The sequence below is a fragment of the Chondrus crispus genome, genomic scaffold (genome assembly GCF_000350225.1).
Source record: "Chondrus crispus Stackhouse genomic scaffold, scaffold_23, whole genome shotgun sequence".
NCBI lineage: Eukaryota > Rhodophyta > Florideophyceae > Gigartinales > Gigartinaceae > Chondrus > Chondrus crispus.
The window spans coordinates 206,559-232,191 of record NW_005179131.1 but is presented as its reverse complement, the minus strand read 5'-3'; the positions used below and the strand labels follow the sequence as shown (position 1 = coordinate 232,191).

General features: G+C 47.8%; 4 protein-coding genes; 1 reads left to right on the top strand and 3 right to left on the bottom strand.

Annotated features, from left to right (window-relative positions):
- Positions 1–121: 121 nt before the first annotated feature.
- On the top strand, positions 122–2,413 carry CHC_T00008322001 (TPR repeat-containing protein). XM_005716200.1 is given in 2 exon segments: positions 122–2,056; positions 2,057–2,413. 1 exon segment carries the CDS (start codon positions 122–124, stop codon positions 2,054–2,056), a length of 1,935 nt encoding a protein of 644 aa, XP_005716257.1. The 3' UTR covers positions 2,057–2,413.
- A 38-nt stretch (positions 2,414–2,451) lies between these two features.
- Positions 2,452–3,520, bottom strand: CHC_T00004376001 (hypothetical protein). XM_005716199.1 is given in 2 exon segments: positions 2,452–2,533; positions 2,534–3,520. 1 exon segment carries the CDS (start codon positions 3,518–3,520, stop codon positions 2,534–2,536), a length of 987 nt encoding a protein of 328 aa, XP_005716256.1. The 3' UTR covers positions 2,452–2,533.
- Positions 3,521–6,221: 2,701 nt separating this feature from the next.
- CHC_T00004375001 (hypothetical protein) lies at positions 6,222–7,553 on the bottom strand. XM_005716198.1 is given in 2 exon segments: positions 6,222–6,590; positions 6,591–7,553. 1 exon segment carries the CDS (start codon positions 7,551–7,553, stop codon positions 6,591–6,593), a length of 963 nt encoding a protein of 320 aa, XP_005716255.1. The 3' UTR covers positions 6,222–6,590.
- An 8,173-nt stretch (positions 7,554–15,726) lies between these two features.
- Positions 15,727–17,187, bottom strand: CHC_T00004374001 (hypothetical protein). The gene has a single exon (XM_005716197.1). It carries the CDS (start codon positions 17,185–17,187, stop codon positions 15,727–15,729), a length of 1,461 nt encoding a protein of 486 aa, XP_005716254.1.
- Positions 17,188–25,633: the final 8,446 nt, after the last annotated feature.

Here is a 25,633-nt window from a genome sequence, read left to right as displayed (position 1 = left end):
GAACTTCTAGAAACGGGCACTGCCTGAATTTCGGGTTGCTTTTGCAGGGCTTTCGTTTTGATCCGCCACACCCTCGGATCCGTACAATTTTCCGGTCTTTTCTAATACACCTCTGCATTATATGCCAGCCCCTTCTCTCTCGGCCCCCTCCCTCCGACCGTATCACTGCTTCTCTTCGCCCTCACCGACCTTCGAGCCTCCTGCCTCACCAAAACCGCATCCACCGACCCCCTCCTCGCCCTCACCCCACTCACCGTATTACCTCGATCCTAACATCTCCATGGATAAGCCTGTCGCCACCACCGATGCCGATGGAGAGGTCGAAGACTTTTCCAAGTCCGGCGACCTCACGGGCGATGGTGGCGTCATCAAGGAAATTCTCCAACAGGGAGTCCAGGGCTGGGAGAAGCCAGAGAATGGTGACGATATCCAGATGCACTATCGCGGTACTCTGCTAGACGGCACGACGTTTGATTCCTCTTACGACCGCGGCACACCGTTTTCCTTCAAGCTCGGCGATGGCAAGGTCATCAGAGGGTGGGATGTCGTCGGCAAGACGATGGCCAAAGGCGAGAAGGCAAAGGTCACCCTCAAACCTGAGTACGCCTACGGAGCCGCTGGCAGCCCGCCCAAAATCCCTGAGAATGCCATCCTCGTCTTTGAAATGGAGCTGCTGTCCTGGACAAGCAAAAGAGACGTCTTTGGAGACGGCACTGTCATTAAGACAGAGATCAGCCCTGGTACAGGATGGGAGCGCCCCGGAAGTCTTGCAGAGGCCACTCTCGCCGTCTCGGCCACCCACATGAATGAGAACGCTCGCGACGAGCTCGCCAAACTTCACGAGGGCGAGGTCATCTTCACGTTTGGCGGCAAACAGGTCCCAGAAGCCTGGGAGAAGGTCGTTAAGGACATGAAGAAGGACACCGAAGTCAGCCTCATCTGCCGCCCGCCACATACCACGGGGCCCTCGGTGGACTATGTCCCTGCCGACGCCAAGTGCGTCAAGTTCGGTCTCAAACTACTGTCGTGGCGCAAGATCGAGGACATTCATAGCGATGGCAAGCTCGTGAAGAAGGTTTTGCAAGAAGGCGACGGGTGGGAGAGGCCCAACGAGGGTTCCACCGTCACCGTCACGGCCAAATATATGCTCCCGGACACCACATCATCGCTACTCGTACCGCCGCCGGCGGGAGGAGACGCTGTTGTGGTTGAAGACCTGGAGTTCAAGGTGGGTGATGGCGTTGTTATTGATGCGCTTGATCGAGTCGTACAGTCGATGAAGGTCAATGAGTCAGCTATTGTTGCAGTTGCCCCAGAACATGCGTTTGGAAGTGCCGTCGGGTTGCTGACTGAGGAATTCACCGCTAAGGGCTTCAAAGCAGACAGCAAAATACTTATTGACCTCAAGATGACCAAGTTTGAAAAAGCCAAAGATGTCTGGAGTATGTCGTTTGAGGAGAAGGTCGAAGAAATGAACATTCGTAAGGAACGAGGCAACGATTTGTTCAAGTCTGGACGATACGCCACAGCGAAAAAGTCGTACGACCGAGCGGTGGCTTTCTTTGACTCTCCTACTTCGGAACTGAGCCCGGAACTGAAAGCCAAAGTCAACGAATTGCTCGTTAAATGCCATCTTAATCTGGCAGTTTGTTTAAACAAACTTGGGGATATCCAGCAGGTAATGGTACACTGCAAGAAGGCCCTAGAAATCCAACCTTCGAACGATAAAGCGCTATACCGCCAGGGCTGCGCATACCTTGCCTTGGACGATTACGACAATGCAAAGCTGAGTTTGAAGTACGCATTGGAGCTGTCCCCTAAGAACGCGGACATTCAGAGAAAGTTAAGGGAATTGAAGGAGAAGCGATCTAAGCAGGATGCCCAGGACAAGAAGCTCTACTCGAACCTCTTCGGTAGAATGAGGAAATTGGAAGAGCAGGAGCATCAAGGCGCGGGCAGCAACGGCCTTCCCAACCCAACTGAGATGAAACCAGAAGGGATCGTCTCCGACGCTGAGATGAAAGAAGCGCCAGCGGAGCCAGTGAAGGCCCAGTAGTCTTCAGTCAGGGTGACACTCCTGTAACACTCGAACTACAGCTTAAATACGCTGCCCTTTTTTGGCATTGAAGTTGTTACGTCCGTCCTGTTGGGTTTCGAGCCAGCTCTCTGTGGTAGGAAGATCTAGATTGAAGTTGAGAACATGGGCAGGGGCATGTGCAAAGCAAGCAGCGCCTGAATACAAAGCCTTATCGCACTCTGGCTCGTAGAATCATGAAGAGAGCCCAAAACAGATTGCGAATGCGACTCCTCCAGCGGCAGCGTCTTTAGCGCTGAATGCTCGTGCAACATCACTTTGCCGTCTTGAGTGTACAAAGCAGATTACCTAATACATAACCCTTCCGGTGGCAACCGTGAACATACTATATTGCCGTAGTATACCCCTGCGGAAAATCATTAGTAAAACCAGCTCCTAAGCTTGCACTCAAGAATATTTATTACACAGCGACAATGACGACAAGCAGCAACAAACCCCCTATTCAACGCTCTTCGGTTGCCATTTCTTCGACCTGCCCCTCAGCCAAACAGTTGTCGCAAGTGCGGCGAGAAGCCCCATCATCGCGTTGGCACTTGCTTGCACCACAAGAATGTCAACAGGCTGCACTATACCGCTTCCCGGAGCCACACCCGCGGCACCTGCTCCCATCTGATACGATGCGTACGGAGTAGTCGCTACTCCAGAGCTCAACAAACGCGCAAGCAAGGTGCCTACGATGGCCTGCAGACCCGTCAGTGACACGATCATCCCTACAATTGCAATCCCCAGACCTATTCTCAACTTTCGGTTGATTCGCGTTTGAGCGACCTGAGGGGTTCGATTTGTGGAGACTCGATCGCCGGAGAGCCACAAGGAAAGCCTCGTATAACTGTACGTCCAGAAGAGACTCACAAACGCAAATAGCACGCCCACCCCCGTTACAATGAAACCTAGAGCTGATGCTGAAGTTTTCACATTGACACCCGGGAACGCAAACGAAAAGATAAGAATCACACCTGACACGACCGTCAAAATAAGCTGCAACCACCAAGTCATCCAACCGATACGCCAGAACGCCCTTGCTGCCTTCTTGAAGTCCATCCCGTTATCTGGAGCTACAACCTCTGTTACTGGCTTGAGCTCTTCCCCTTCACGATTGAATAACGGTTGATTCATATCGTTCGCAGTTTCTAAGCTTGACTGAACCACGCCGGAATTTGAGTTTCGACTTTCGCGACGCGCGTTAAGCTTTTCGAACAGCACTTCCGGACCCTCCTTCGGTTCAGAATCAGAGTCCCCTGCTTTTACGGGATTTTCAATGCGCTCGAGTGGTTCGGGGTCGGGATACAACTTATCGGAGCTTGCAACGGGAAGGCGCCGAAAGGCGATTTTTCTGGGCCTTCTCTGTGAGAGTATGGCATGCCTGCGTCCAGCATTCAAAAAAGCCAAGCCCGGTGAGCTCAAGAATGCAACCCCTGCTTTCATATCTCTCCTTTTCTTTTCACAGCCTCACAGCTGATGAACGCGAGGTCTTGTCGAACCCCTGAACCTGTGCTCCGCGCGGTGTGTTGTCTCGTCGGCTGTGTGAAGTGATGCAGTGCAGTGACAACAGAGAGCGGATCTCCAATTCCACGAAAGGAGACTGGACACCTGAAGGAAGAGTAGCTTGTTTTCAAGTGTCGGCCTTGTCGCTTGAAAAAGGTACGGATGCAACGACAGGCAGCTCAAAATTAATGTCGTCAACGGTTTTGTCAGGGCAACGAATCCAGTGCCTCCGAGGTGAAGATCACAATACTGTAACTCAAATAATTAGGCAATACAGGGGGGGGGACGCGCAATAGTGCCGCTTTCATTATTGCCACCCTCGAATTAGTGCCGCCAAAACCGGCAGACACAGGTTCTGCCACGTGTCATGCACGACGTCGTCATCGGCCACTCCTCATGCGCCTCAGCTCAATTGGTGATGTGATGGCACCTCACTCAAAGACCCTAACATGAATCCTGAAAAGATCGCCAAAGCGAAGCGTACGCGCCTTACGACTACACAAAAAGTCGAGGTTGGGCATCTGCTGCAGGTCGGAAAGTTGGTCGAAATGAAACAGAAATTGATAAATCTATGGTGGATGGTATAGTAGGGTTTCTCTCCCGACTGAGCCTGGTGCCAGAAGACGGCCTTGCAGAAACTGCAGAATTCTGCAGGAAAGATGTGGAGGAATGGATTGAGATCGAGACTAATGAGCTTGTGGCAGAAGCTTCTATTAGTGATGCTTGCGATTCAATACATTATGGTGGAGAGCTACAGAATCAGTCTGCCAGTAATGCTATGATGGATGATTGTGTGGCAGAAGGCGAGTGTGAAATTACGGAGAGGCGAGCCGTACAGAATGCTGTAGTGCTAGCAAGGTTGTTTGGGTCTTTGGAGTCTGGGTGTGGAGTGCGATGTGAGCAATGCCTTGTCGCACTTGAGGTCCACAAAACGAGCTTTTCTAGAAGCTAGAGGCATGAGAGACAGGGTCAGGCAACAACAGCAGACTCTAATAACAGAGTTCTGGCCGGGTAGTGATTCTGCTTTCTGATAGTGCCGCTCCGAATTAGTGCCGTATTATTAGTCCCTACACAGGGCGGCACTAATGCGTAGGGGTCGACTGTAATGGATTTTAAAAAAAGCATGCACCGTGCTGTACCCAAGGGTACAATACAGTATACTGTACCGTATCCAGCGTGCCGTTTCCGGAAATCGAAATAAAGAGATATGTGTGCGTGTCTTCTCCAGCTTGTGTTTCCGTAGGATCATGGTTTTAAATTTGCCAAGCTACATGCACTTCTCTTTGGCTCGGCTAGTCCACAGGGCGACCGCAGTTGGGCGGGAGCGAATATTTGCCACCGTCGAGTTCCGCAAAGTTTGTATCTATAAAGGTGTCAGCTGTATAGGCTCCTGCACTTCTCCTTTCGATCAACTGGTTTGAAACTCCTTGGCAATCCAACCCACGTACCTGGCCCAGACCGAAAACGAAAAGCTTTACTTTTAACATGTGCGTTTTGAAGAGGCCTGCGAAAATGCATCTTCACTTAAATAACTACTAGACCACCGCACAGCACGCGCTTCTGGTTCTGCTTCATAAAGGCTGGAGAACCTTCGAAATCTATGACTCAAAATATCTCTTGCATCATTTCAAAATAGAGATCGACGTACTCATCGCGAGACGCATTCCCCTTGTACTCTTTAAACCTCTTTAGAATAGCCCTGTAACCTCCATACTCTGTCGATCCCAGTATGCGTACAACCAAACTGCGGTTGGGACGAAAGTCGTTCACCATGTAGTCTCTGTCGTGCCGCCCCGTCACTGTATCAATCTTTTTGCTATGACAGGAATAGAGAATAAGTCTGCTCCTTTTTTGAGATTCGTGCTATTATCTTCCGTGATATTCACGTGGGAAGAAGCATGAATTATGTTTCCGTCCAGTACCATTCAGCTTTTCCCGAATGAAAACCGTTCGCTACATTTCTTCTTGTCGTGCTTGATTACCACTGGGCATGACTTTTCCTCCCAAGCAGAGTAAATTGGAATGGCGGTTACCAAATCTCTCTTGCATGACCGTCTCTCGCAATTTCTTCATAGCGCATGCCCTCTTAACTCTCATGACGAAACATCAAGGTAAATTTACATCAACGATTCACTGTAGTGTCCAAATTGATACACTCTTGCCTAGAAGTAGTGAGGAATATTGAGCACTCAAGGATTGCACCGGAGCACTGTAAATGATTCTACTTGATGAAGGACGGTCCACAACGTAATAGAAAACAATACTGCGTAGAAACTACGGCCGGGGTGTTAGAAGATGAGCATTCAGTGCGGTAGACATTTACCATAGAAGATAGTGTAGTATGAGGTCTTTGAATCATTTCTGGGATTCTGGTGGACCGCCTCTGCACGCTACGCGAACGTGCGTTCATAGAAGGGGTATAAACGGTGTACTGTACGTCGCATCTTTTGAGTATAAAGGATTCTTTCAGAGTAAGGCACAGTCTAATTCGACGTCCACCGGCTTGCCTTTCGGAACAGTAGTTTAGTACGTCGGAACAGTTCGGTCGAACTGCGGAGTTTTGCCGCATGAAGCTGCACCTCTCGGTACCATTCTAAGAGGTAGATCCAGGATCGAGCATAGAGAAATACAGTTAGGCCTGTTGGGAATGCAAAGGAGTTTTACTGTTCTTTATTTCTTGACAGAACCATTGGGCATATTTCCGAAACACTTCCCTGCGTTTATCGTAGCACGCGTACGTAATTCAGGCGTCCACCTTTCGCGAGCAAATGCCCTCGATTCGCGACATGTTTTGGGTTGCAGCGTAGCAGGCAGACAGATGAAATATAAGTATTACGCTTTCCGTTAACGAGGACCCTAGACACTTTCACATTCGCCCAGGACTACAGAATCTCATGGGCAATCGAGCAGATTGTCACGTTGCTCTCCTTCTGCTATGCCCACTAATGCATGACTCTGTTCTGTATCCTATTCTCTTATCTCTTACAACATTCCAAAGAGGCAATAGATCTCATTTTGTAATTCCGGGTGGTGGAGGTCCTGAAGAACTCCGGTAGTTGCGGAACGGGAGCTTAAGATAAAAAGTTGCTATATCCACAGAAAATTTGACGTCACCAGTATCGCCCTTGCAGAAGTGATACTTTCCCTTCATGTTTCCTACAACACTCTGCCCACCCTTCAATGATACGGTAACTGGACAGGCAGAGTTATATTCAAAGCTCTCGCCAGGCTCCAAAACAGGTTGTCTCCCGACCACTCCAGGCCCCTTCACTTCGCTCTCCGACCCACCCGAACTATTAATGGTCCAATGTCGCGACACAAGCTGGCAAGTCTCATTACCCTCATTCGTTATTGTCACCTTATATCCAAACAGAAAGCGGCTTTGCTCCGGAAGGCTTTGTTCTGGCATGTAATAACTCTCCACATGGACCACAATGCCTGCCGTCTTTGTTTTCGACCAGCTCTCCACGTCTTCAGGCTTCAAGTCAGCCATGGATGTGTCCTCGCACGCCGTACTAGCCACTGTCTCCCCTCGCAACATCGCAATTCCCGGCGGCGGTTCAAGCACCTTGAGCACGTCTCGCAATCGCGCGGCTTCTGCGAAGCGCTCTTCCTGTACTGCTTTTTCCATTTCCTTTTCTGTTCGCACGTAATCATCTGCGAGGGACAACGACTCGATTTGGTCACGTAGACGAGCGGCATCTGCGAAGCGCTCGGCGTTGACGGCGACAGTGAGGCTTTTCTTCAGCGCTTCTACTTCGCGCCACAAGGCTACTCGAGCCTCGCGTGCCCCTGACAAATCAGAAGATTTGCTCTCGTTAACTTTCACGTTGCCTGACTCTGATGAGCAAATGATTACCGTCGGGCATGTGAGCGGACGCGCTTGTGGACGCCGAGCGCACGATGATAGTCGTCTTCCGGGTGCTGTGAAGGAGCTTTGAGATAAAGTGACCAAAGGGGAGATGAAGGCCATGATTGCAAAAAGGGTGGGACGAAAAGCTCAGCCGGTGGGGTGGGGCAGAGTGAGGGGTACGAGGAGTGCGCAGAAACAGAAATGCTTACCGGTAACGTTTGAGGGCGCTGTTCTCACGCTCAGGGAGGGGCCACAATTCGCTACCATCGGGCGGCGGAACGAAGTCGTGAATGGGACGAGCACGGCACCAAAGACGTGTGGCAGGCCCCACGTGTACATCTTCGCCCCATTGAGATGTGATTTTTTCAACTAGGGAAATAGATGCCGCCGGATGCAACCGTCTATTGCAAGCATGAGATTTTTTTGGATACGGAAGCCTTCCTGCGACACAATTGGTCTCTATAGACACGTGTCGATTTATGAGAGGCTCTAAAGGCGCGCAGTCAATGTTATCTGCAAATGGGAAAGGAGCGCAAAGCCTTTTTGATCCTTGATATTCGTACTTTATATGACACGTGGCGCTTCATTATTGAATGCTGAGATACACGCCTTTTCGGACCTCAGTCCATCAGGTCGAGCGATTACACACACATTCGGTGGCCACATTTTGTATTGTACATGTGTACAAAGATGAAGGGCGACACTGTGAAGGTAACATGAGGCATCTGAATGTTGCTGCCGCTAACCCGCATCTGCAGTCCCACAACGGAGGGGAATCATGACATCAAGAGATACTTGGTCGAATAGAAAACTGCGCGAGTGACCGCAGTGGGTTGTTCAGTACAGTCGCATGAATATGTCAGCAAGCGCATTGAGTGAGTCGTAATCGGCAAGTCTGAAACACGCAACGTCATCTCAACCCGTGAACGGACTTCTGTGCGCCCGCTGTCAAAGCTGATACGTTAAGTCAGGTCGATTTTGAAACGGCGCTTAATCCGGTTCATTTCTTTTTTTCTGGATATCCTCGTAGTACTACACGTGATGCTCGGAATCTTTCTGAAATCACTTCACTTAAATTATCCCGTTAGAAGCTGAAGACCAAGAGTGCCCTCTACACGTGATCCCCAGAAGACAGGCATTGATGGATGCCTGCCAAAGGAATGACCTTGTGTTCCTCCTGTTCGTCCTTCTATTGCAGTTCCCGGGACGAGTGCTTCCGAGAGGACTAGTCTGGAGTGAATAAGTGTTCTGTCCTTATTCTCTTCTTCTGTCCAGGCGAGACCATGGCTATTTAATTACTTGCCGTAGATGCTAGAGTATACTTCCACGCCGTCCGGGTACCGCAGACCGTGGAAGGTGAAGTTGTGTACGTTTGTAATATACAAAAATCCTAACGATTAGATACAAACAGTGCCAATCTTGCGCATCGTATACATAATATTCCCTGTCTGATATAGGGAAATAATCTGTGCCCAATTTCCAGTGCCGTTCGAGCGAGTCGTTAACGAGCCCTGAGCATGTGACCGGCTACGAGCAGTGCGTCACAGGCGCACCACCTTCTTCGCTTTAAGTTTCAGCATCATACTAAACTACATCAGGTTTTCTCGCGAGATTAAGAACTGTTCAATGCAGGACACAAACTTGCGCATCCCGAAGCATCTACGTGGTGGCTTCGTGATGCTCTGTACTGAAGTTTGTGAATTGTTGTCAAGCATAACCCATTGACGATAAGGCACGTCCTTGCCGGGCTAAAGGCGCCCCTGTTCCAATCCGCACAGTACTTGCCCTGCCCCACACATTCCCTTAAATCATGTCATGGCCTCTCGTAACGACCGCCTCGTGGCAGTATTTGTCCGTGTAGTTGCATGGGTGTGCGGCACATTCGTGAAGACATTTCCACTTGGATGGAGAATGGAACTGCTCGATAGGTACAGCAGTCCCAGCGGTACTTCTTTCAGATATTGCGTCTTCAGAGACCTGATGGAACATGTCATTGAAAATCTGGTCGCGCAATAGTTCTAAAAAGTGCTTACCCTGTGGCTCTTTGACTCTATTTCTAACTGAGATGGCGTGTACAAAAACCTACTCTTGTTTTGCCACGCATAGCGTACCAGCAACACAGTTGAATGGCTAGCACGCCCGCTGCGGCATTAACATCGTCCAGTTCCAGTTAGCTTTGTGACGAGTATAGCAGCTCAACTGTGTAGTATTTCTGTAAAATTTCCGCTGGTTACACCAGCGGAAAGTATACCGACAAGGCATCATCAATGCATGCATGTTCTTGGGTCAAGGTAAAAAAAATGCTTCCGGCCGACAAGGGCTTAACCCATCCAGCCATGTCTACGCACACTGTACACCGTGACAGTCTATGAACGACTGTCAATTCTTGCCGGTAGGGCAGCTCTGGACTGCTCCACCTCGGGGCAACCCTACTCCTCTCCCTGATATCGATGTGGATTGATGAAGTCGACAATACTTGACCTCATCAGCTCGCGCACGCAATGCTTCATAGCGTTGGTGTACCATTTACAGGTACTGGGTATGCCACTTTTCGGAGTGCGAACATTGTTACTCCAAAATAAGACACTTTTGCGTGTGCTGTGACGCTCAGGCACATTGAACGAAACGCACATTGAAGATGCTGTTGAAAATATCTCACCCCCTATGTCGTGTTTGAACACTTGAGCCGCACTGCACAACAAAAAAAGATGACACGCAGGTGGAATTGCATGCAGTTAAAATTGAACGAACCGGTCCGGTGGCACAGTCCCTTACCAAGAGGAATGAATACGCACAATGGAGGCTACGCTACACGTTATGGGCCAGTGTCGTATAGAGGCGAGCCCATAAATCTCAATGAACCTCTCGCAGTGATAAGGCGATAGAACGCCATTTGATATGGGAATAAGAGAGTGGAAGAGCCGCAATATCGCAAAGGTGAAATGGCTGCACTGGAGAATCAAGAGCAGTAATGATATACCGTACAGTGCAGTACTCGTACATTACACACATTCAAAGGAAAACAACTCTTAGTCTGATTGACCTGCAATGGTACAGCGCTCTGTTTGGATCTGTACACACGGCACGAGAGTGGAGGTGAGAGGAAGTTCAAAAGCTTGCACTAGGTGAAAGCAACGCCACTGTCGTCTTGCTACTTCCTGTAGGCGGCCAAGATGATGTTTGCCTTGTGCAATATACTCCACCCTTCAAGTGAAGCATGTGGGGGCTAAACGGTTCGTTCTCTGAAAAATGCTTGTATCCATTCGAATATATGTGGGCATGATAGGATACTGCCGAAAGCGATGCTAGTGCAAACAAGGGTGCAACGAATATATTTAGACGTTATCCATAACACCACAAGTACAACTTTTTCCCATAAAAAGGAAGGCCTTGCAAGAGGTTTGTCATACAGTTAAAACACAGCCCATGTTGGCCATGAAAGTCAAGTTGTTCAAGTTCTGTAGATGATCGCATGTCATTGTAATAAGGCGTAACATCAAGCATCAGAAGAAACCCTGTTGGTGAAAGGAGGCGGCTGCATAGAAGATTCAGGATGAATGGTTTCCGTTCAAGGAGTATAATATCCTCCAGAGAAGAGCATCACAAAAGACCTAAAATAGTAGATATATAAGATATATGAGCAGTACACCTGATCACAGCAATTAACCTTGGTCTATATATTAACCTGGGTTCAGAAATAAACTGGACCAGGTTATTATTGGTTTTGACTTGGAGGAAACAGTCTTATGATAAGTCGCATTTAGAGTTCAAAAAGGGCGAGAACGCATGTCGCCGCCTCGATATGGTCTTTGGGAGGAGAAGCAGCTCTTTTCTGGGCTGCAGACAATAATATCCAAGCATCGTGTCCATTTCAATGGGCAAGAAGTGGAGCCGTAATTTCTTGAATACTTGTCAGCAATGTTAGAAATCAAGGTTAATCCAGTGGTTCACAAACAAACTGGACCATGTTATATCTGATTTGACCGTATATTAATCTGGGTTCACAATTAATCCGGACCATGTTAAATATGGTTATAGACCTGAAAAAGGGGCTTCAGAATTAAGTTGGCCCAGGTTAATTGCTGTGATCAGTGTACCTGCCTAGTAACTCTCGGGACTTGAAATGCGATTGGGCCTTTAGCAATGCGTGTGAAGATCGTCTGGCGCGCGTTGAGTACAACATTGGGCTTCCATTGTATCTGGTCATATCGAGCAGTAATTGATGTCTGCAAAAATAGGGCTATTGTCAACAATTTTAACCGCTACGCGAATTGTTGCAGAAACAAAGCCCAAAAGAGCAAGGATTGCAACAGCTGAGATGATGATCACACATGATCGATACGTCGCGCATGATTCGGGACTCATGTTTATCTGTCGGTGTCCAGACCGGTCTACCACTCACTCACCAGAGCTGAGTTCTACAGGCATGAGTGAAGGGAGCGTGAATGCTTACAAAAACAAATGTTGACTAGTGTGGTGTCTATCCAACCGGGGCTTGTTCTCATAATATGAGAAAAAATGAGCTGTCCTCATATTATGAGGACAGCTCTTTTTTTGCAAAAATTATACTAAATTGAACTTTTACATATCTACCTTAGACACTATTTCCCTAACGTACTTGTTTTCGGGGATAACATCTTGCAGAACACCGGGATAGCAGCTTTAAATACGCAGAAATATTAAAAATGTAATGCAGATTGAGTACAGAGTTTCCATTTTGAACTGACTTTTTTGGTTTCCAAGTTATTTTACACGCAGTTTAAAGGTGATTTAAAAAAGCTTCTTTTCCAGACATATATCTAAAAACGACCAGGAAGAACATGCAATTCTCACAAAGTTCTTTCTGTCCCCAAGTCAGAAGTCAATTACGGTGGCGAGGGTATCTCTTCTTTCTTGTCGAGGAAGCGCACGTCAGAATAAATTAGGTGGAATAGTGTCCTCACAACGGTCCAATACACACCACGGGTTTTCTTTTTGACTATTCCTTGATTCAGTATGTACAAATCAGTGTGGGTGTTCTCTCACTTTCCCTAAAAAAGGGAGTGCTCACACTTTGCAAGGGAGAAGGGGCGGCAATTGTTTGTCGTCTCGAGAGTGAGATTCTTTCGGTTTCGTGTTTTTGCGCAATGCGGTGGGCTCAGGGTATATGTACTTGAAAAACGACCGCTGAGCTGATGAAGGAGTTTGCATGGTTGACAGTTTGGAGGCTTGAAAACTGAGAACTTTGTCTTTCGCGACCTTTCTTTATTTAGCGAATATCCAACTACCCGTGCTTTGTGGTACAGTAGCAGACGGTCTATTTGCGGGGAACTAAAGCGGCCAATCGTAATCTGCAACGATCTACTGTACCCAGCAAAAATGAAAAAATGTATATATATATATACTGTATGGTAGGCTGTATGGTAGGCTCGCGACAACGGATATATTGCGTGCGGACAGGACAGGAAGTGACATCATGCCATTCACAGACGGTAAATTACAGCTTTTGTTCCCCACCAAAGCGCAATCGTTCCAACAGCGATACCCTTCGGTAGATGAGTGTACAGCCGACGGCTGTACAGTATTTGATGCAAAGTCTCTACAGTATGAATATCACAGACTTAACCTATCCAGTCCAAGCGTGACACTTGTCCCTAGATATCTGTCGATATGAGATAGCATTCGCAACAATAGTCATTGAATAAAGCATTTACATCATGAATATCTCTCGCCTGAACTGCATCATAACTGACAAACCGCGACCATGTACGCGTCAATGTACACTGTGTGTAATACACACTGTGTATAGGGGTGAAGCTCCACGGGAAATAGCACGCGTCTGTAAGCACTTACTGACAGCCGGGCGTCTCGCTGTACCCGCCTCGCCGCCGACCCATAAGTAGTAGAAGCGAGCTGTCCTATCCCGCTACCTCTCCTATCCCGCTACCTCTCCTCCCCATGTCTATTTCTCTCCCACCCATCCCCGGCACTGCCGCCCTCGTGTCGTGTCTCCTTTTTCATCATGTCTTTTTCTCTTTCTTTGTTTTCCTTTTGAATCTTTCGTCCTTTTTAATGTTTGATTCGTCCTGTTCTACAGTAGCGCTACTATAGCATGTTGGATCCTGTTTAGCTGATGTCCCACTGACCATCAACCATCGTAAAACTACGAATATCTTCACGTAGGTACGATGTATTGCACTGTAGCGGATACTGCGGGGTGCATGTGTGATTGCAGGGATGCAGAAATGAAGAGAATCTAGCTAGTGTGAGATATTTGTGGTGTACTGGGGAATGCAGCATGCCAAGTTGTCAGTTGTGGGGTCAGTATGAAAGAAATGAGGGTAATAATATATGAAATATTATTTCAAAGCATTCGCCACGGCATCTCAAAGCCCCTCTCGCGCGAAGCTAGTGTAAGCAGGCGCATGGCTCTCGCAAGGCGCGCATACCGCTCAGCGACTTCGCGCTGAAAATCGGCTTCATCAAGAAAAACCGAAGAAGGGAAACCGCACGCACTCTCTTGGGCCCATGTCCTATCGCTTTTGTCGAGAGAATGAGTCGAGCCTCTCTTCGACACCGCTAGACGTCAAGGTCATACTGTAGTCTATCACGGACCCGTACTCACCGTGTGTGACTAGAAGCTGATGGCAGCAAGGCAAGCCTTTTTTTTCGAATTTGTTCATGGGTCTCCGGAGTGTAATTATGAATGAAGAAGAGCATCTGCCTTGAGAGCAGAACGTTTGCGTGTTTTATTCCACATCTGCGTTTGCGTGCGGACCGATGGACAAGAAAAAGTCCACGTGGAGATTCCGGGGGAGCCAGTGCTAGCAATCTGCGAGTGGTAGGATCTTTTTGATATATGAGAGGGCCAGGGATACAGCTCCGCCGTGTCCACCCTCGGTGGTACATGGGGCCGTGCGGTAAGGCTCATTTCAGTTAGGCCACACTCGGTTCAAAGCGCCCTTTTCCAGTTGCCACCATCCCCTCACGTGGACACGTGTCCCTGAACTGTATTGAGCTCCGGCATATCAAACTATGAAAAGGGATCATGTGCGACGTCTGCTCAAGCTGGAAAATACCCACTGTCCCATGGAGCCGATTGAAGAGAAGATGAACTGTAGGAACGATTGCATGGAGATGGCGTGGAAATTTTTGAGGATGGCGATGTCGGAGTTCGTGCAGAACCGTTTCCATCAAGGACGGCGATTTGAATATTTTAGAGAGATTCTAGCAGCGGAGTTATTCTGCATTGTTCCTGAAGCAAGTCTGTATCTTCAGAAAGCGAAGAAAATACTGCTAGATGCGAAGAGCAAGCCTAGTACTGTAGTATCGGTACTCAGCAGCATTTGATCTTTTGAAATGGGTGTGGAGGAAGGAACGAAGGTAAAGGGAGCAAAGACTCTCTCTATACAAGGCGCCTTTTTTGCTTTCGGCAAGAGTATGCCTTACTGCGCATGCATGCCTCTTGTTCACTTGACCCGTACTACCCCCAGCGGGATCTCCCTGGTTGTAAATAAACGTTTTTATCATACGAGATATGCACCGTGACTTAAATACACTATCCCATTGGTTCTAGTCCCCTTTTTGTCGAAAATATTTTTGAAGAAAAAGAGTTTTCGTCAGGACCATCTCAGACACTCCCACGTCTTCTATTTTTGGCTATACAGAGTAAACCCTCGTTATACTGACCCCATTTGTGGCGGGTGCGGAGGAGGGCCAAAGTACACATTAACGAGGGTGCACTGTACCTTTTAGTGTAAGCCGCTGTAAGCCTACTTACACCCACGAAATCAGCCCATCTTAAGGGGGCCAGGTACGATGGACTCGGCCTTCTTTTGCCCAGCAGACAGGTATGAGAGGCGCAGTGCTGCCTACAACGAACCGTACCGAAAGTAACCAAAATTATACAAATCTTGAGGCTTCACCGGGCTCCCAAGTGCACTCTACCGAGGCTTCCACTGTATAGTATGGGTACACTACGATCGAGGGAAACCTTCGATTCTGGCCCATATGGGCATATGTGGCGGGCAATTCTGGCCGAAAGTGCACTATAGCGAGGGAATCCCTGTATCGTGGGGTCACTATAACGAGGGTTTACTCTGTATAGACATCTATAGAACGCTGTACAGTGCAAGTCTGTGACTTTACAGTCGCGCACCTATATTACGCCTCATCGACCATTTTTCTTTGTTAAAACAAAAACAAAAAACAACAGCAGGTAAGGTACTACAGTACAGCAACCGAGCTGAAAAACACCACCTTCATACTTTTTGCATCTGCCTTGAGAACGAGAGTCAAGCGATACTCTTCACTCTCATTCTCGTGGTTTGTTAACGCTCGCCTCTCTAGCGCTCTTCGCAAGCATCAGAGCGGCGTGATTGTGTGCCCGTGTGATTTCCCTCATGTTATGTTTTCCCACAAGCATCCCGTCCCTCACAACAGCCTTTCCGTCCACCATAACGTAGTCTGCCCTCAAGTCCCCGCCATTTCCCAGCACTAAAGCGCTTAGCACCGCAGCATTGCTGTGAAACGCTCCAGCAAACGACGGTGCGTCTAGACGCCAACCAACCAGATCTCCGCACATTCCCGCGCGAATCACCCCCACGTCCGTCCGTCCCAGCACCGCAGCCCCACCTGATGTCGCCATTTTCAGAACCTCCACCGCAGAAAGCGCATTTGCTTTTTCCGCCTTCACTCGTGCGAGCATGAGCGCCATTCGCGCCTCAGACAATAGATTCCCAGAGTCGTTGCTCGCAGAACCGTCCACTCCCATCCCTACCTTCACCTTCTTGTCAAGCATATCGCATACAGGTGCTATCCCTGATGCCAACCGACAGTTGGATACAGGGCAGTGCGCAACACCGAGTCCCCGCTCTGCAAAGTATTTCATCGCCTCATCACTTTTGTCCTCGTCCAATTTTACGCAATGCGCAAACCAACAATCTTTCTGGTTCCAACCGCAATCATCCAGATACTCTGTAAGACTCTTCTGCACACTAGTCTTCATAAATTGCATATCTGATGAATTTTCCGCCAGGTGAGTATGCAGCATCACGTTTTGATATTCCCGTGCCAATGCCGCTGATTTCTTCATCAGGGTTTCAGATGCCGAAAATGGAGAGCACGGTGCAAGTGCAATGCGGATCATTGCCCCATCGTGTGAGTCGTGGTACATCTCGATGAGTCGTCTCATATCCTGCAACACGTCTTCTTCTTTCTCCACCAGCACGTCCGGTGGAAGTCCACCGTCGCTCTGTCCTACTGTGACAGCACCGCGGCATGGCATGAAGCGTATCCCTAATTCCTGAGCCGCCGAGATGGTGTCATCGAGCTCGACACCGTTCGGATAAAGATACAGCATATCTGTTGTCAGCGTACATCCGGATAGCAAAAGCTCAGCTATGGCAAACTTGGATGATTTTTTAATCATCTCCGGAGTGAGATGCTGCCACAGGGGATACAAAGTTTGAAGCCACTCAAAGAGCTGCGACTCACGAGCCATGCATTTTGTGAGACTCTGGTACATATGGTGGTGGGTGTTGATTAAACCAGGCGTGACTAGGCGATTGCTCATGTCCTCGATGACGTGGTCAGTCCTAAGCAATGAAGCAGGGATGCTGTCATGATCGCCCAGCCATTGAATAATTCCGTTGTCTATAAAGATAGATACTCCTGAGTGGACTGACTCATCTTCTCCTGTCCAAAGCACCGCGATATCCTTGAGCAAGACTTTTCGTGGTCTTGTAGTGGTTGAGTTGCCAGACTTTGCTTCCATTTCTGTCTTTCCGCCTTGTGGACCGTTTGATTGAGTTATTGGTGGAAGGCGAGTGAGTTCCTCACCTGATGAATGAATGGGAGGTGGCTCTACACTGAAAGGTGCGCGTTTGCGAGAGGAAGCGAAGCCACAGACCATTTTGTCGTGATTTCGAGGGAGGGGGGGGGGGGGGGGGGGGTAGAATTGTGAAAGGGGCAGAGGTGTGGCCATATGGCCCGTGCAAAAGGCTTAAGTGAGGGTTAAGTCGAAGAGAAAGGATGATTGCATGCCAGAACGAAGAGTCCAAAACAAACCAATTCACTCAGGCTCGAGGTTAGGAAGAGCAACAAGAGCCCATCGACAGACTCGAAAATTCGTGAAGAGATGAAGTATGATGTGAATTGGGGTGGTGGGGTTTGATTGAGGCTTCTGTTGAGGGGGCAGATTATGGACTTGAGGCCAAACGTAAAGAGACGTGTGCGGGGGATGTTTCTGTGAATGTCCCAATTGGAGAAGGCTCATTCATTGAGGTGAAACGGGATGTTTGTTGAGTATGACCAGACGACTAGAGATTTTTGTTCATTTTTCGAGTGACGGGCGACGGTTCATGTGGGATGCTGGCTCATGCTCTCTTTGTCAGTGCTGCGTCCCGGCAAAATGACCTATCGCGACCGTGTCGTGCAATGTCATTCTACGTATGACTCATTGTTTTGGAGCTGCCTTCGCAATGACGCAAATCCTGCCTTCATCGACCAACCAGGGCCCCATGCCATATCAAATCGCGATCTGTACATGGACACATGGAACGACGAACCCCTGATCGTCTCATTCCTCCTTGACTTGTTGCACCTGCCAGCGTTCGCTCCCTGTAGATCACTTCGCGATTGCCACATAAAAAAATCTCGTGCATTGCACAAAAATCGAAAGCAAAGAACTACCCTTGGTATGTAGTACTGAAGTTCACTTGAGATAGCGCACATAATCCGAAGAATTGAATCTCTATGGTACAGCCGTTCGAAATGGCTCCACTGTTGAAAACAGAATGCGAGGCTGGGAGATGTCTTTCTCTCGCTGTGAAGAGCCCGTGTCTACGAACTCTCCTGAGGCCGATACGAGGCAGAGGGTGGCAAGAGCGAGGTGAGAGATGCGTGAAGAAAGACATGTTCAAAATAAACGACACCGTTGCTCTCACGAGTCATGCATGTGAAGTGACTATACTGTATATGATGCGATTTCATATAGCGACCGCGACCAATCGCTCGTTAGTTCAGGGCTTAGCCTAGCTGGTTTCTCTCGATTTTTTGCGGTGAGTCACCGTAGTGCACAGCATGTATGAGAAGCTACGCAGGAATATGAATTATATCAGCTGGCACATCAAAACATGATGAACGTCTTCTTTGAGAGACAAACTTGCGCGAGTTTGAAATACAGTACCCAAGGGTATTCCTCGCAATCCAGCACAAGAGATGCGATCATCCTTTTGCTTCTATTTCAATGTCGTCCTGCGCTCTGTACAAGCATTCGTTTTGCATCCATTTTCCGCGAACGCGACCCCCTTTCGCAAAAGGGCATGGTACAATACCGTCCTGAAGGGCTAGAATTGTCATACTTTTCCGTACAGCACATCTTTTCTTCACCTTGCGTGTGGCAGTACAACCAGCAACACAGTCTAGTGTATAGTGACTGTTAGCGGTTGCGCTTAAACAAGCGACAGGATACACTACTGAACTATCTGAAACGGCAATCTCAAGCCCGCAATAAAAGTCTACAGCGCATACTGACAGTTGGGATCGATCGAGCAAGTGATATATTGGGTGAGCGATGGCTAAGTTGAAGCAGGCAGAAGTTAGATTATTCAGGATGTTTTGGAGCTGTGAAGTATAGAAGTTTTCTACGAACCGATTACACATGACCTTCCAGAACGCAAAGCGTAAGAACATCAGACCTGCTGCAGCTACTCTAATTTTAAAATTTCGCGGAAATATTGACCGTTGTTCGACTGTAGTTACTGTGGCTACAAGCTCTGTCCATACTGCACATCAGGCGTATAATATTTTCAGCGCATTCATGCTTACGTAAAAAGCCTGCATGTCAATCCACACTATCGAGTGAAAACACGTCCAGCAATTCACGGTGATTCTTGCTGAGCCTGGACCGACGCCTTTCTCCCTTGCCTCGCAGACTCTCTGTCAAAATCGACAATGTCTTGCAGGGTTGGCCTGTTTAGAATCTCCCAAGTTTTGCCCTATATTGAAGTTAAAAATACGTGTAGAGCCGCACGCACTACGGGTACGCGGACATTGTCTGCAGATCTGACGGAAACTCACCGCGTCCTAGTCGCCAATATTCATGTGCAAACCACAAGAAACCTTACAGAACACTAAATATCTGATGGTCGTCCTGATAAAACGTAGGAAATCACAACTCCATGGTCTGTTATCATTACTTGTCGATTTTTAGGAATTTGTGGTTATTAATTACTGCATTCTCCTGAGATTCCAGGAGATGGCAGCAATTCTACTGCACTGAACTACTCTGCAACAAACCCGAAAACGCATTATATTTCATTTACTTCGGAATACAATATAATGTCATTTGGTCGTTTCCCTGTTTAGCTCCGTGGTTATTTTTACAAGACTGTGTATCCTCTGTATTCTGTAATTACAGTACCGTACTGTACTGGTACTAATAATAAACATTCATTATTACTGGTAATAATGAATGATAAACCGAAAGTGGCACTCGCTCTGCAACGGTTTGTGTACGAGCCTCGCGCAATCCCAAGGGAGACAGTCGCCCAGTACATTTTTAAGGGTTCATGTTCATTATGAAAGGTTGCGGATCAACTAAGTTTGCCCACATGCAGAAACCGTGCAGTGCTTGCCACTCGGCAATAACCATGACCTTGAAAGGGAATAAAAAGGAAATCCTGGGTTTGAATGGTGGATCTAATGCAGGATCAGTACCTGATGAGGGACGATACGGAAGCAAATCTAAACCTGTCCTATATCGATACAGGGCTCTGTAGTAGCAGGTACAGTGCAAAAGGCTTAATGCGCCCCATGACACCAGGTGCGACTACTCACAGTCAGTCGGTTGCAGAGAGGCGAAATGCAAAACGCGCAAAGTGATTTCCCCACTGTAGTTGCAGCAAGTGCCGTCGGAAGCATCGATCATTAAACTTCCTTTCAGCCCAGAACTGATGCCGGGGGAGATCTAAACTAGCCCGGGCTCACTATGTGAATTACATGGGCGTGAAAACGAGCGACAGCGGAGACGAGAAGTGATTTGAGGTATGGATCCCAAAGTTGCTTTCCAATCTAAACATTGTTGTGCTCCGATTCAAAGTGAACCTGTCGCTATTGTACTATCTGAGTAGCAAACTGATTACGCAGAAAAATGGTTCCTGGTGGGACCTATCGGAAACTGTAGGCGTTGACAGCAAATTCTGACGCAACACGTGGCAACCCACGTCGCATCGCTGTTTTTTACTTTACAGAGCACTCAATCATTCTCGATCTTTCCGCATATGCACTTTCATCTCTTGCATCTGACTCGGCTCTACTGTAATGTCATGTTGGAGCTGAGAGTCAGATGCAAGCTCATGTAAAACCTGACCCCTGCTGTTCAGAAGAGATTCTGTCCATCCGTCAACCTTGCAAGCATAGGTGCATCGCTTTCCACACATACGTACATTTTTCAACACGTGCTGCACAGTGCAGTGCCCTTGCTGTTTGTGCCAAGCCGACCTCACTGACCCTTTCTGTACATCATTATGATTCAGCGGTGTCGTCGTTCAGTTGTCCGTTCCTCTATCGCAAAGGTTCCTCCACTCCTCACTTGTACCGGATGGCTTTCAAAATAGACGAAGTCCTTGCGAATCTCTACCTATTCCGTTCTTCTCAACAAAACTGTGGTTGTCATGAAACGGTGATTTGACGAAATCGACTGAAAAATATTTCGGATTCCTTCTGGAGTCGCAAACAACCTCTTCCGTCCTTTTTCCTTGGATTCAAATATTGTACTAAAGTTAGACTAGCCTACAGTAGTACAGTTGTGAACGTCGCCGAATTGATAGTCGATAGACGAACGTGATGAAGCGTAATCGTTCATTTCTATTTCCGTCTTAATTCGCTTGCAAATCACATTTTTGCTGACGAACGGCCGGTTAACAAGTGTACTTAATCGCGAGACCCAACAGTAAAACGAGGGAGAGGACAGAGGAGTGTCCACCCCGGAGTGTGCCAACCTTGACTGTTATTTGGGATGCTAATACTCTTCGCCACTGCCAACGACGCCCCTGACCTCCAATATGGCTACATATAATTCATCGATACCAGCACTGCAGTAGTGTACTGATTTGGAACATCAGATAAATATATTCTGAAACCTTCCTCCACAATACTGCGTTGGGATCGCATTGCGTGTTTTAGGCAGGACAACGGCTCATGACTGTTAACATGCTTGACGAATTACCAGTCCAAAGATCGCATGAGATACCCATTCTTTGTAATAGATGGTACAATTTTGATGTCGGCCCCCTGCTGGACAAGCAACTATTTTTGCAGTCTTCTGGTGTATCGCCAGTGCCTACACTAGTTTCTACTCGAACTTTTCGTTTCTTACTACAAAAGATTTCAAGAAGAGCAAAGGTACTAAAGGGAAATAAAACCGCGGACATCAATGTTGAAATATGATGGACGCAGGGAGGTTAGTAATTTTTATTGACGTCTGGTCGTGCGCGTGATCGGTATAGTAAATACAAGCGACCGAATAGGCGAAGACAAGTTGAACGGGTACTAAAGTGATCCCTCTGAGTGCTTCGGTGGTCTGCCCCTCCCGTATTGTCGAATTTACTGTCAACCTCAAATAAAAAATTCCATAGTAAGCTAAACGGGAACTACCGTGTACCGAGGCGCCGCCCTCCTGAAATCGCAGAATTGCGGCTAAATCGAGCCCTAATATTACCGTGAACCACATACCCCTCATTGGAGCGCCAACGCCGTCGGCAATCTAGGAAGATACCTCCAAATTCGCAAGCGTACCTCTGCATATCAATGGAGACTTCAGGTCCGGTCTTCCTTGAACCCAACAGTTTCGTACAAGAAAGATACAAGTTCCGCGCAGAGAGCTACCATGTCGAAGCGAAACGAAATGAGAGCTTCTCGTTTATTTCTTAAACTAGCCTCCGTCACCCCCACGGTTTCTGAAAGTAATGGTAGTCGCGCACGCTATGCGGAATCCACTTGGAGTCTAAAATCTCAAAGGCAATTAAAACAGGGTGCTTGGAAAGATCCTGAACCTTCCAACGCAGCCGTCAAATGGACCCGACTTCAAATCTCGCCGAGGACTCCAGTTGCCCTGGACGGAGGTTTAGGTGGTAGTGGTAACTTCAGGGAAGAAGCTACGAGAAAAAAAGAAAAAACTATATGATAGTTAGTACAGTAGTAAAATTGGCCGAGTTCCTCCCCCGTTCTTTATGGTCCACCATGGGTGAACCACCTTTTATCCCCTTCCAGCAGCACTTGGCATGGTCCTTTCTTATGCACCCAGAGGTTAGGTGATTTGAACCTTCCAAGACTGCTCTGCCAAATTGTGGTTTGACACTACAGTAGAATCCCCCACGCTGTAGGTGGAGGCCGTTCAGTAGGGAGACCAATTGTCAATGCGGACGCAGACACGGGGTTGCGTACAGCAGTACAAGCGACCGTTGACGGTCAGACAGTAGGCAGTCAGATCAGATGCCGCTACATGGAGTGAGTGCATTGACCTGTCACACAGCCGAGAAGATTATCTATGGAATCGACTATTTGAGAAGCTGCAGAAGCACGAGTCGATTTAGATACCTCTGGTGTCTATCGGACCGATAGTCCTCATTTGAGGAAAGATTTTATTTTAATTTGTAGACAACGCAAAACGCGATATCAGTTCTGTTTCTTGAAACCAGAAGGGCATCACAGCATGTAAAGCATTTGCTTGTCGATTCTGGTGAAACCCAGCTCGTTGATGCACATAAAGGTGTTCAAAAGAAAAGTCGGCTTACACTAATCATTTTTCTTGAAGCAAACTTTATTTCAGTACCATAGCAACTTTGCGTTGAATACTTTCTCTTCGGTTCTATCTTCTGAAAAAAAATTAAAACGAGTCAACCAAGGAGCAATAGAAACCGTGAGCATCAAAGTTGAAAAGAAATCAAATTCGCAGATTTGTATGTTATGATAACGCTTGGTCGAATAGACACCTGTCTACCCGACCAAGCGTTATCGTACTAAAGTAACTGCATATTGTAGAAGGTTTACGCAAAATCAAATTCCGTACAGAATTTCGTAGCCACGTACGAAACGTACTACTCTTTGCACAATCGTTACGAGATGTCGTACGAGGTATGGTCAAGAAATTTCGTACGATCCGTCTTTCTACACGAACTTATTTTCGTACGTCCTGGTGGGAAATGTTGCCCCGTATACTGTGACACTAGACCCAGTAACTGGGTGTACCTTTCAACGTCAACTGAAATTGTTTATGTTACGGAACTGAAGTTCTGGGCTTCTCTCTTTGATCATGCGGTATCTCAGATACAATACTCTTAAACTACATCGGAACTGGAAGCCATCCTGGTCCAGAGAGCCCACCACAGGGCTTCAAATGCCTCAAATGGATTTCCCTGTTCAAGTTTGTTTTAAAGATACGAGTTTGGGATGGCTTCGTGTGATAATCAGACGCCTCTCTTCGGCATGGTCAATTTTTATATATCTCTTTTGGTTGCATCGCAAGGCTCCGCGATCCACGTATTCTTTCATTTGACAAGTCCTTGTGTCAATATGACCGTGCATCCCTTTATGTCGATGTAGTAGTTGCGCGTCCCATGAAAGAAAGAAAAAAGTGATCGAAACTGGAGCTCAGTAAAGCAAATAGCAAGTATTGATTGTCCTTGTCATGTCTTGCATGAGAGTGCCTGTTACCGTATTGAAAACAGCTCAGATACGTGACGGTTGGAATCCATTTTGCCAAGACTTGGTGTCTACAGTCTAGCTAGAAGGGACAAGCGATTTGTTGGAAGTCAGGCATGGCCTCGCACGAGGCCAGCTTATTGTTATTATTTTTTATTGCAAATACATGTACAGTACTTCAGGCCACAACAGAAGAACGTCATTTTGAACACCATTTTATATACAAACTTGTTGCCCATGGCAACATCATCTTGCAGGACATTGGGACAACAGATTTTGAATACGCTGAAAAGACTAAGAACTGATGACCTTTTTAAACGGAAGTTATCAAAAAAAAAGTGTTGTTTGCCAGGCAGTTCTAAACACGACCGGAAGGGGCATGTAAGGGTTTCTCTTAAATCTATCCATCTGCAACTCAGAAGGCAGGTATGGTGGCGAGGATAAGTTTCTCCTTGTCATCGAGGAGAGCGCAGTCTAGAAAATAACCCAAGTTGTCCAAAGTAAGCATGATGTGAGGTCACTTGTCATCTAGACACTACAGAAGCGTCTTCTCGGAATCTTGATGGATTTTACAAACAACGTTGAGCGTGAGGTCCAGCTTTAGACTAGGTGTACAGTAGTAGTGTAGTGTATTGTTCTAAAGCGGTTGTGAGTGATCAGGACATGGGGGCCGCAGCAGACTGTCCCGAAAGCCAAAGCAAGGATGGGGGGCCTGCGTTTGGGCAGCAAGGAGCATAAGAGAGGGGAGGGCAAGGGGGAGGGCAACGCGTCAAAACGGATTTGGTATATACTGTACTGTACCCTACTGTATAGTGTTGCGCTGTACAAGTGACGATGCACTTTTGAATAATATTTTGTGTTCCGGGACACAGCCCAGGCAGGCCTAATACAGCATGTGCATTCCCCGCTGTTTTCAGGTTTTGCTCTGCTGAACTAGAGATGTCATGTCAGACACAACTCTTTTTTTTTTTTTTTCTTTTTCTTCCATAAAGTGGTACAGCAGCATTGTTGAGCTCCTACATGAAATGCTTCAACAGGAATAAAGGATATGAGATTTTTTAGGTTGAGAGCAATAGACATACGAGGGTAGTAGAGGCGGCCCAAGAGTAGAAACGCACAAGAGTGATTATGGCGAGGAGTATTGTACAATGCAATACAGGTGCAACGGCGGTAGGGAAAAGTTGTGAAGGAGAATAGGGTTGCTGGGGTTGGCGAGCAAACAAAAAGAAACGAGGGTGTAGGGGGATGCGGATTGGATTGGAGCGGTGGGTTTTGCTACTCTGGCAGTCGGGTGCGCAAGGCGTCAAGCTCGCGCACGCCGTCGGGGCCAACGCGGCAGCATCCGCCGATGATCCTCGCGCCGGTGTGATAGACGGTGTGTGCCCACTGGTCGGGGGGTGTGGGGGGTTGTCCCTCGGAGCCTCGGAGCCTCGGAAGGTTGGAAGCTGGACGCGGGCGACGTGCGGCGGGCTTCCATTGGGCCGGCGCGCGGCGTGACGCGCGGCAAGTGCGCGGCT

What these genes read in the sequence shown, in the direction of transcription:
- CHC_T00004374001 (XM_005716197.1), bottom strand. Translation starts at nt 17,187, where the DNA reads ATGGAAGCAAAGTCTGGCAACTCAACCACTACAAGACCACGAAAAGTC.
- CHC_T00008322001 (XM_005716200.1), top strand. Translation starts at nt 122, where the DNA reads ATGCCAGCCCCTTCTCTCTCGGCCCCCTCCCTCCGACCGTATCACTGC.
- CHC_T00004375001 (XM_005716198.1), bottom strand. Translation starts at nt 7,553, where the DNA reads ATGGCCTTCATCTCCCCTTTGGTCACTTTATCTCAAAGCTCCTTCACA.
- CHC_T00004376001 (XM_005716199.1), bottom strand. Translation starts at nt 3,520, where the DNA reads ATGAAAGCAGGGGTTGCATTCTTGAGCTCACCGGGCTTGGCTTTTTTG.